The sequence below is a fragment of the Lepidochelys olivacea genome (genome assembly GCF_965140295.1).
Source record: "Lepidochelys olivacea isolate rLepOli2 genome assembly, chromosome: 10".
Classification (NCBI taxonomy): Eukaryota; Metazoa; Chordata; order Testudines; family Cheloniidae; genus Lepidochelys; species Lepidochelys olivacea.
Genome location: NC_140420.1, coordinates 67359249 through 67370854, shown reverse-complemented (window position 1 = coordinate 67370854; position 11606 = coordinate 67359249). Strand labels below are relative to the sequence as shown.

The 11606-nt window shown below is 45.2% G+C and overlaps 1 protein-coding gene across 1 annotated transcript in view; it reads left to right on the top strand.

Annotated features, from left to right (window-relative positions):
• The first annotated feature begins 250 nt into the window (after positions 1-250).
• Positions 251-11606, top strand: part of HDGFL3 (HDGF like 3) — a 57602-nt gene continuing 46246 nt past the window's right edge. The window contains exon 1 of the mRNA XM_084640599.1: positions 251-886. Coding sequence (XP_084496725.1) covers positions 803-886 — 84 coding nt within the window. The 5' untranslated portion in view covers positions 251-802. The remainder of the gene's footprint in view (positions 887-11606) is intronic.

Here is an 11606-nt window from a genome sequence, read left to right as displayed (position 1 = left end):
GGCCCAACCACCAACAAGCTCCATTTCCTAGATCCAGGTCTTTGTGGCAGGAGGGCACACGGGGGGGGAGGGGGTCCAGATTATTTTAGTGCAGTAGGAAAGGCTTGGACGTGTTTTGTATTTAAGTGGTGGAATTTGGGGAGGAGGAGGGTTGGCTGCAAGGATCCGGCAGGATCCACTTAGATCCGGCTTTTCCCTTTTTCCTCAACCCCCCGTGGAAACGGTGCATAAAGAGAGAGCCCCGCGCCTCAACCGGGGAGGCCACCAGCGAGCAGACTGAGCCGCTCTGAACTCTGCTGTTTTTCCTAGAAACGGATCCGTGCACCTAGAAAATAACAGGAAGGGAAAGCAGGGAAAAAAAAAATCACCACCCGAAGATCCTGTTGTTTTCGGTCGCTGCCCGAGGAATAATTTGGAGGAGAAGGATCCATATTTCTGCGGCTGCCGAGGCTGCGGCGCCGGGGATGGAGCGCGGGGCGCGGGCCGTGTAGCGGGCTCGCCCGGGGGCTGCCTTTCGGCCAGGCTCGCTCCGCCCGCAGGGCGATTCCAGCCTCGGCCCGGGCCCTGCCGCGGCGGCAGCGGGATCCCAGCCATTGGGGGCCGGTGGGGTTGAGTCCAAGGCCTCCCCCCTCCCCCGCTACACACACACACACACGCCCCCCCACCTCTGCCGCCGCCGGGGACAGAGGCTGGTGCCGGGGGCCCGACCCTGCTGCGGCTGCCGCTGCCTGGGCGGATCGCACCCCGCGAGGGGCGGCCGGGTGCAGGGGGGCGCGGGGCGGGCGGCGGAGGGAAGCTCCCGATGGCGCGTCCGAGGCCCCGCGAGTACAAGGCGGGAGACCTGGTGTTCGCCAAGATGAAAGGTTACCCGCACTGGCCGGCCAGGGTGAGTGAGGGCCGGGGCCGCGGCCCGGGGGCTGGGTGGGGGGCAATGCAGGGAGCCCGATCCCCCTCCCCTCCTCCCAGCGCAGCGCCCGGCCCGGCCCCACCATTTCCCCGCTGCTTCTCCTCTGCCTCTCCCGGGGCGTGTGGCGGCGGCGGCTGCTGGGTCCATTGCAAGCCCAGCCGCAGACACAGACCACCCCCCCCCAGCCCCAGCCCTCCATGCCTGCCGCGGCGGGGAGCGACAGGGGAGCGGGTGTCTGTTCCCCGCTGGATTATTGTGCATCTTTGCTTGAATGTGCAGATTTCTCCGCACCCCAGTCCCGGGAGAAGGGGAGGGGGCGTGTGGGGATTGTACCTAAATTATTATTATGGGGAGTTGGCAGCTCTGCATGATAATGATGCCATTTATTATACGCCCTCCCCTCTCACAGTTCCCCCCCTCCCCACTAGTGAGGGCTCCCGCCAGCCTTCCCACATGCACATTTCCAGGCAGTTGCAGAAAAGCTGCCTTTGCCCACAATATGAAGCCACAGAGGGAGAGAGAAAGAGACAAACAGGCATAGCCATCAGGAGGCCAGATCTGTCTCTCTCTCAGCCCAGGAAGTGTCCACTGCATGGGAAACACACATGGGAGGAGAGCAAGGCCTAGAATTTAGGCAACAACTCTTTGCAGGGTGCTTGATGCACGGAATACACCATATTTGGGGCTGCAGGGGGCGGAGGAGGCATGGTCTACTACAAAGAGATTAGTGGTAAACATGGACACAATCCGGAAGGATGCAACTTATTAATTGAGAGGAGGAGTTGCTCTACATGGCCTCCATTTTTTCCACGCACCCCTCCAAATGCAGGCTCATTGGGGAGCTGATCATGTGGAGAAGTTCTGGGCTTGTGAGGCAGTGGCTGGTTTTATTTTGTGAAAAGAAAAGGAGGACTTGTGGCACCTTAGAGACTAACCAATTTATTTGAGCATAAGCTTTCCTGAGCTACAGCTCACTTCATTGGATGCATTCAGTGGAAAATACAGTGAGGAGCTTATGCTCAAATAATCAATCTCTTTGGTCACTCGATTTCTGACCTAAAAGTGGCTATTCTTCAACAAAAAGACTTCAGAAACAGACTCCAACGAGAGACTGCTGAATTGGAATTAATTTGCAAATTGGATACAACTAACTTAGGCTTGAATAGAGACTGGGAGTGGTTGAGTCATTACACAAAGTAAAACTATTTCCCCTTGTTTATTCTCTCCGCCACCCCCCCCCCCCCCCGCCCTCCTCAGATGTTCTTGTTAACTGCTGGAAATGGCCCATCTTGATTATCACTACAAAGGGTTTTCTCTCCCCCCCCCCTCCCGCTGGTAATGGCTCATCTTAAGTGATCAGTCTCCTTACAGTGTGCATGATAAACACCCATTTTTTCATGTTCTGTGTGAAAATAAATAGGGGGAGGGATCGCTCAGTGGTTTGAGCATTGGCCTGCTAAACCCAGGGTTGTGAGTTCAATACTTGAGGGGGCCATTTAGGGATTGGGGCAAAAATTGGGGATTGGTCCTGCTTTGAGCAGGGGATTGGACTAGATGACCTCCTGAGGTCCCTTCCAACCCTGATATTCTATGATTCTATGAAATCTCCTCACTGTATTTTCCACTGAATGCATTCGATGAAGTGAGCTATAGCTCACAAAAGCTTATGCTCAAATAAATTGGTTAGTCTCTAAGGTGCCACAAGTACTCGTTTTCTTTTTGGGATTACAGACTAACACGGCTGCTACTCTGAAACCTTTTATTTTGTGGTGGTTTGGGGTTGTGAATTTTTTATTTTATTATTCCTTTCCCATCTTTGATTATAAACTGGTTTGAAATAACTGAGTTGGAAAAGCATCATGGGCATTTGGCAACCAAATAAGCATCCCACTGTATATTTAATGTCCATATTCAGGAGAGCCACAAAACAGAGCAGGGCATTCCCAGGGGCGATCTGATACTATGGCATACTTACAGCCTTCTCTTCCCCCTTTTTTGGTCACCATGGTGTACTTTGTTATGTTAGCTGCATTCTGTTTTCATTCACAAGTAAAAGAAAGTTGTTGGTGTTTATGATCTGCAAGAGCTTGAACTTTATAAAAGGTTAAGCATCAGAGGGGTAGCCGTGTGAGTCTGGATCTGTAAAAGCGGCAAAGAGTCCTGTGGCACCTTATAGACTAACAGACGTATTGGAGCAAAAGCTTTCGTGGGTAAATACCCACTTTGTAGGATGCATTATAAAGGGTTGTACACATCGTGCAGGAAAGTACAGGAGAGTAGGGTCAAGGTAGCATGGACTTTACCAATGCCCTTGAGAAAACATGGTGAAAAGTGAAGCAAGGGTCATTATGAGTGTGACTGAGAGTGCGAGTTGAGTGTAGACACAGTACAAGGAGGGAAAACCAGTATCGGAGGCTTAAATGAAGGTTGATAGAGAAGGGAAAAATCAGAGGATGCTAAATGTTAAAGGGAACAGAAATAAGGAAGCACACCCAATTGCTTTGGCAGAGCGGGCTGAAATTCATTCGTGAATAGGCATAATAACATAGAACTTAAGAATGGCCATACTGGGTCAGAGTAAAGGTCCATCTAGCCCAATATCCTGTCTTCAGATAGTGGCCGGTGCAGGTGCTTCAGAGGGAATGGACAGAACAGGTAATTATCAAGTGATCCGTGTCTAAACTTCACATTGTATTTGTAATTAATGTCTCTGATCAGCATTTATATTCTTATATCTGCTTGTGATGGCCAACAGCATGCTAACGGTGATGGAGTCTATTTTAAATCAATTTCTTTCTTACTTCAATAATGGTTTAATTTAATCTGAAAATGGAGTAGCAAGTGACTTTAACAACTCAGATAATTCCAGCTTTGGGTTTGATCCTGCTCCCATTGCAGTCAATGGCAAAACTCCCATTGACTTTACTAAGAAAAGCTGTAGTCTTCTCCTCACTTGAATGCAACAACATTCTCCTTGGAGTACAGTGAAGACTAGCCCTGTGGCCTTGTCCTCATGTGTAAAGAGGGTGTGTTGTTAACTTGTGTTAGCTAACAAATGGTAACTAATTGAAGTAAATGGAAAACAGGATAGGGCTCTTTGTTGCAGCAAACTTTTCTTTATTTTTTTATCATACACTGAGCACAGATGGGCACATCTTTGATTGTGTGTCCAGCAGGCTAGTCAAAGGTTTGTCCCTCAGGATACATCTTCACTAGGAAAAAAGGTGTGTTGTTAACTTGTGTTGTTAAGTGAAGACCCCAGTGAAGACAAAGTCATCTATGGTTTTAACATGAGGTTTTGCAGGTTGAGGTAAAGGCTATGAGACTGCTTTGTCTTCAGTAGGATTTTACTTTGTGTTAGGTACCATGTGTTAGCGAACACAAGTTAACAACACACCTTTTTTCCATGTGAAGCTAAGGCCACAGGGTTTACACTAATCTTCACTGTGCTCCAAGGAGACTGTTGTGTCATGCAAGTGAGGAGAGAAGTAGAGATTTTTGCAGGTGAGACAGCAAGTCAGCTCCCCTGATTAACTGAACCCCAGTTATCAAGAGGTTTTGCTTAAGCCGAAGATTTTTGTATAATCAAAGTTCAGATTTGTATATACTGCAGTATAACATTTATAAACCATTTGTATGCTTGATCCTTAAACTCACATATAAAAAAGCTACATATTTTATTTTAAAAATACTGGTTTAGTAATCCAAAGGGTTTGTTATTTATTGCTGTATTTAAATAATTTCTAGTTGCAATGGCCCCTCTCAGAGGCCGTGTTGAGACTCGGTGGTCCTTGGCAGGAAGTGCTATAGAAGGGCAAAATAGTTACCTGTATTTAGTGAAGTGGAGCAGTATTAAAGCAGGACAGAAAGTGAGTAGCCAGCTTTGACACTAAGCCAGCCTCTTACCAATATGAATCTGCCGTTTAACTCTATTGGCTTCAGCAGGAAGAAGATCAAGATGTGTGGGCAAGAGCAACATTCTGCACAGTGAGAGAAGAGGTAGAAGTGGCTGATGTGTAGAGAAACCAATAGGGAGCTCTGCTTAAAAACGGATGGCACGCTGTGACTCTTGAGTTTCACTAGCTTATGATATTGAGCATCATCTCACAAATTAATAACTTGCAAAGGGCCAAATCCTGCAGTCCTTAGTCAAAACTCCAATTGACAGTCACTCAGGTCGTTCCATGCTCTGTTGTAAAGTCTCGCTTTACAAAACCCATCTTTGTAAGGCACTTTTGGATACTTGGAATATGAAAGATGCCACTGAAGTCATATTGACTTCTCTCTGTTTTGATCTTGCAGTCTTTACTCAAAGACAAAACTCTCATTAACCTACATTGGGGCCAGTGAATAGGGATGGCAGGAATTGGGCCAAAGTCTGTAAGTTTGGTATCTAAAGTGACTTATGTGAGTGGATTAAGTCCAATCTTGTATTAAAAAGAAGAGTAGCAGTTTGGTGTAATAAGATGTGTGTAGCACTTACAGCCATGAGATAAATACTAAGCGGCTAGAGCCCCTGCTGATGTAAACATGTGAAGTTCCATTGATGTGAATGGAACTATGCAGATTTACTCCAGCTGAGGATCCAGCCCTGACAGTACATTGATTACATAGGCGGAAGAGGCATTTAGTATGCATGGAGGAAGCATGCTCGGATGGTTGAGGTACTAGGCCGAGATTTAGGAAATACAGGTTTGGTTCCCAGCTATGCTATTGGCTACCTGTGCAACCTTGGGTTATGCAGTCTCTCTGGGCCGCCGTTCACTGTCTGTAAAATAGGAACAACACCACTTCCCTACCTAACAAGGGTGTTGTGTCAATAAAGTCATTAACGTTTGTGACTTGCTCAGCTACTACCAAGATGGGGGCCATATCATTACTAGACACATAGAAAAATATCCATTGCACCTTCCAGATATATTCTTCTAGTTTGTTGAAAGGGTGAATATTGGCCATTGGTTAGCCATTTAAGATTAAATGAAAGGAAGAATACAAAAAATCAATAATTGTGTTCATTTCATCAGTGGCCCTGAAGAAATAATAAGCAATTAGATGACACAATATGAGGGTGATTAAAAAATAAGGAGACCATTAATGCAAATGTAAAGAGAGGAACAAAATTCTGAATGACCTGAATAATGTAGGAGTTTGCCCAGGTAAGTGACTTATGCAGTTCATTGAACTAAATGTAAAATAATGTGGCTCAGGATAAGAGAACGAGATTTGGGTAGACTCAGATAGCTTGTGCAAGGATGGTTAAGTTGGTTTGGAACAGTACAAAAGAGATCTAAAGAGGTATTGCAGTAAACTTTAATTTGCCACACACAGAAGGTTTAGATGCTTTTCACTTCTCAATTAGGCGAAAGTATGTCCCTTAGAGTGATGATGTTACACTAACTAATCTAAAGTTTGCAGTCTCTTGGGAATCTGAATTTCTTCTCTTCTAGACCCACATCTCTCTCCTTCTCCTTATAATTTCTTGCTGTTGCTTTATATTGATAGTGCCTTGTATATCATATTTGTTAGATATGTTTGACAGCACATGTGATGCTGCCTGGTACATGTACAAGAGTCACGCTTAAAGAAGATAGGTTTTCTGAGGTATTTATACATTTTAGGGAATCTGTGTTTGATCGATACCTCTTGCCAGTAACTGTTAGTAAACTCTGGCATTGTAATGGGGACCACTGTCTGTGATATGTTCAGCTGCAGAAATTATTTTAATAAAATACAAGGGTAGGCTGGTAATTTCCAGCCCAACACATTTAAAAATTATTGTTAACTATGACCCAATCCAAAAACCCCCGTAAAACATGTTTAACTTTAAGCACTGAGTAATCCTAATGTGGCACTTAAGTTAAAGTTAAGCATGTGCTTTGTTGGATTGTTGCCTAGAAGAGTAACACCGTTAATACTATGGTATTAAAGAACCTAAAAAGATAAACTACCAGAGGGTGAAATAATTCCAGCAGTCTTAATTTTCACTCTTCAATAAAACAGTGAAGAACAGTGTGGAAAAATGCATTTAAGACACATGCAAAGAAATTTTAGAAACAAACTATGGCCCTGATGTTGAAGTAGAAGTCCACATTAGTGGATCCCACAGGACTGTGCATGGTCACAGTGTCTTCACTGATGGATTCTAGGGCAGGACCAGGGCCCTGGTTTTGACACATTGAGTTAATATGCTAGATACCTAACTAACAACAACTTACTAACTACAGTTTGTATGTATGGCATCTTGGAAATATCATCAATCCCTCAAACAATCATGGAAGTACAGTTCTACATTTTAAAGTGTTTGATATTTTAAAGAGACCATTTGTTTTCTTATTGGACAAAGGACAAGAGAAGGTAGGGTTTCCCTGGCAGAGTTTATCCTGTTTGGCAAAGAATGACAGACAAAAATCAGTTAGATCCAGAAAACTTCAAAGAGCCCATCAAAAACAGACAACAGATCTTTCTCTATATTTTAATGCCAAAACCAGTTACAATCTATGAGCTTTTCTCTTTGGCCATTTGGGACCTGTCCAGTCCTTTCCTATTTGCTTAAAGATCACTCTGTGCTTTTTCTCCAGCCTCCCCTTGTTGTTGCTCTGGTCTTCTGCTATCACTTTTTGCCCTGCTGCTCAATCTGAGTCTCTTATATCTCCTCCTTCTTCATCACTCTCAGCCTAGTCCTACTTTTCCTCCCTCTCATTATCTATCTGTCACAGGGCACCACTGTCGCTACCCAGTGTATTCCACTGCCTGGCCAGCTTGCATGGTGTCACGGTCACAAACACACAGCAGGTTGTTACCTTTTCACCAAGGTGGGTGTTTGTTCTTTTCTTACAAAGTAACAAGTGTAATGCAGGCATGCAGCAATGGGAGACTTCCATGCCACCTTCTTTCCGCAGCCCAGGCTCACCTTCTGAGCGGAGCCTTGCTTCCTGTTCATCCCACTTACATCCTCCCAAATTGCCTCATTAGCACAGTGATTACCATTCAGTTGCTCAGTCCCCCAACACAGTGTATATTTAGCTTCAATTCAGCCTGTACTCTTCCCAGTGCTGCAGCAAACCCAGTGACCAGAGTGTACTAGTTGTGCCCTGTCTCACACCTTCCCACTTATTTCTCCTGAGGCCTTTTCTTGCCTCTGGAAGAGGTCTTCTTTGCTGCCCGTGCCCCACCCTCTTTCTGGGGCTGGGGTTCTACTAGAGGTTCCTGTTCCTTTTGCAGCTGGCCTTCCATGGACTACTGGTGATGGTCTCCTGCCTTCCACCAACAAAAAGTTTATTTTGAGGGTGGAGGTTTTCCCCACATCTCCACCTCGGCCCATAGGTCATTGCACCAGTCACACCTCACTGATCTCTCCTCCAGTTTACTTGGCTCATGGTTTATATCTACCTGCATGAATTGTCCCTCTAGAGCCACATTTTCGGGATCCCTGTCTTCCCCTGACTTACCTTGGTCCTGGTTTGGGCCTATCGGGGTAGGTTCACCCACCAAGGCTTCCTTGTCGCGACCCACCTCTCTCTTCAGCTTGTTCTCCATCCTGAGCCTTGCCCAGGACTTATTCCTCCTGGGAGTTGGCTGAGCCTCCATCCTCCTTCTCTAGGTGTCCCTGATCTAGCATTCCTGGCTTCACTTTCCCCTTCTCAACTTTTCCTCCTCCTTCCCTCAAGTCTTCCAGTGTGTTTCATCTTTCTAAGCTTGTTACCATCTGTCTGTTGTCACATACTGGACCTGGAAGGATCGACACTCGTGAGCTTTTTGCACAGATCCATCGGTTGGGGTCCCTCCCCCCATCATCAACCCTTTTTACATAAAGCGAATGGAGTCCAGTCTGTTGTTAACTTTACCAACTAATGCAAAGACTTTATTAGCCCTACTCACTGCCATCTACACTTTTCTTCTACTTCCAATGGGATAACCGCCATGGGATAAGGGCTCTCTTCCCCACGTATATAATAAATAGTTATCATTGACCCCTCTTGTCGTTACTGCAGCTTAACCAAGGTGTTCCATATGAGGGAACTCATTGCCGCTGAATTCATAGCACCCCTTGTCGTTCTTCAGCCTACTTCAACCAGAACTGTTCTTATCTCAGGTCCCCTTTCTAGGCCTGTCCACCCAGAGAACTCCACAAACTCACAGTTCATGCAGGGGCAGTCTCTCTTTATGTGTCCTTGGCCCTTGTACTGGTAGTGGGCGGCTGGGCCATCATTGTTTGCCCCTTGCATCCCCTTCCCAGGCTTTGCTGTATGAGGTTCTTCAACCTTCCCCTCACCCTTGATTATAAGGGTACGGAGCTCTTTCCATGGAAAGTTTGCCTCCACAGACTCCTCTGTTAATTTTTCTGCCACCACTAATGATTCTGGCTGGTTCCTCCAAATTCAGACCCATGTAGTTGCAGGGAGGCGCTGTTTAAATTGCTCCAGAATAATGGAGTCCATTGGGGCCTTGGTGCTGTCTATCCAGCTGTATGCAACCATCAGGTGGCCTAGTCTGATCATTTCTGTGCAAAGGCCCTGGGACATATCCTGCCGTTCCAGCTGGCTGCCCTGAATTTTTGGCATATTTGTCAATATTTGGTGGTATTCAGACAGGCCGACTCTGTCTGAAATAGCAGTCCTCAGCGTATCCTAGTCTTTGGTCTAGTGTATTTGCTCAGGGCAATATAGGTTACCTGATCCTCACTTCCCAGACAAGGGGTTGGCCTAAGTGCTAGTAGCCACCTGTGCAAAGGGTAGTAAAAAGGCATCAGAGTCATCCCCCGGGGCCATCTTACACAGAACCAGGCCCACATTTCAATTTCCAGTCCCCTCACTGGAGCTCACCAGCCTCTAAAGGAGCTGTTCCTGTCCCCGGGCCTGCTCCTTGATGAATGCTAGCAACGTTTTCTGGGGCTGCACTTGCCAACGCAGAAGTGCTTGCATCCCTGTCTGCTGGGTCTTCTGCATCTCCTTTTGTTCCGCTAGCCAGCGCTGTGTCTTGTCCATGGTGCCTGGATCTTCTGCCTTCGCACAGGTCCCCTTCAAGTCTCCTTCTCAGCTAAGGGAGTTACTAATCCTGGAGAAGCCCCCACGTGTCACAGGGCGCCTCTGCCACTACCCAGCGTACTCCACTGCCTGTCCAATTTGCATGGACTCACGGTCACAAACGCACACCAGGTTGTCATCTTTTCACCAACGTGTATGTGTGTATTCTTTTCTTACAAAGTAAGACCATGTAATGCAGGTATACAGCAAGGAGAGGCGTCCATGCCTCCTTCACTCCTCAGCCTAGGCTCACTTTCTGAGCTGCCCCTTGCTTCCTGTTCCTCCCACTTATATCCTGATCCTTCCAAATACTTCATTAGCTCAGTGATGATCACCTAGGTGCTCACAATCCCTCAACAGAAAGTGTATTAATGGCTTCAACTAAGCTTGTACTCTTCCCTGTGCTGCAGCAAACCCAGTGACCAGGGTGCTGCTAATAGTATCCTGTCACACTATCTTACACCTTTGTCACTATCAGAATTGTGCAAACGATACTCCCTGGTAGGCTTTCTTCATTATTTTGTCATATTGGATCAATCTGTGCCATGATTTCATGATCAGCTACTAAGCTCCTGCATTATAAGGGGTTCTGCATGCAAAACTCCTGTGGCTACACCTGATGTTCTACGTGTCAAATGTAGTGAGATAAGCCCTTTATGGAACCCTTTCTTACCTTCAAGACTTTTTGCACATTTTGCTTAGATAATCTGAATTTAAGCCTTATTTTCAGATATTGGAGCAGATGTAAGAGGATGCTCTTTTATTGACGTCAGTGGTTCATTGTATTTATAGTTAATATTGTTAGCTGAATATAATGAGAAATGTAAATGTAAATTTCCCTGTATTTGGGAGTTGTGGGATCTCCTCTAATTTCACGCTCTTTGTCTTGTGCTCTGTTTTGAAGCATGCTTTAAAACAGAATTTATTTGAGGGTCATGGCAGGGAAGAGTAATGACTGCTATAATTAGGGTTTAATGTAACTTTCTTGAAAAAACACCTTTTCAAATTGCTCTTAACTTTTGACAAACAAATTCCCTTTTGGACAGAAATGTTCCATGGTTGGACTCAGTCCAGACATAACTGTTCAAGGGAAATTTCGGCAAAATTCATCTTTTTTTTTAAAAAATTCAATGGCTTGTTGTTGTTTTAAATAACCATCTCCAAGTGCTCAGGTGAGAGTTTTGTACACAAATAACGGTAGCTGAATCTATTTTGTTTAACCATGGCATGTTTTTTTGTAAATCTGAGTGAACTCAAGGAATAGGCAAGAATGAAGGATATTGGTTCAATAATTTTGAAGCTATGAGTATTGAAAGTTTTTTGCACATGAGCACTAAGTTTTCTGTTGGACTCCTTTTTTCCCCTCATAACTTTAACACTACTGAGCTGATGTTCATCAATCATTACTTGTTTTGTGGATTTCAGGTTAAAGCCATTATAGTTGTAAGTGGACGCAATTGCATGGAAAGCTTGCTTATGCTAGTGGTTAATCTGTCTCCTGAGTGAAATTTGTAGTGAATCAGATTCTCAAAACTGTATGTACTAAATTGTAACTCACTCCAGAGAGGTATAAAAATTGCTAGTTTATATTATAATTGACACATGCTCTGTTAATTGACAAATAATGTATGATGATACTGGCAGAGTATAAATTCCTCTTCTTATTATATCTTATT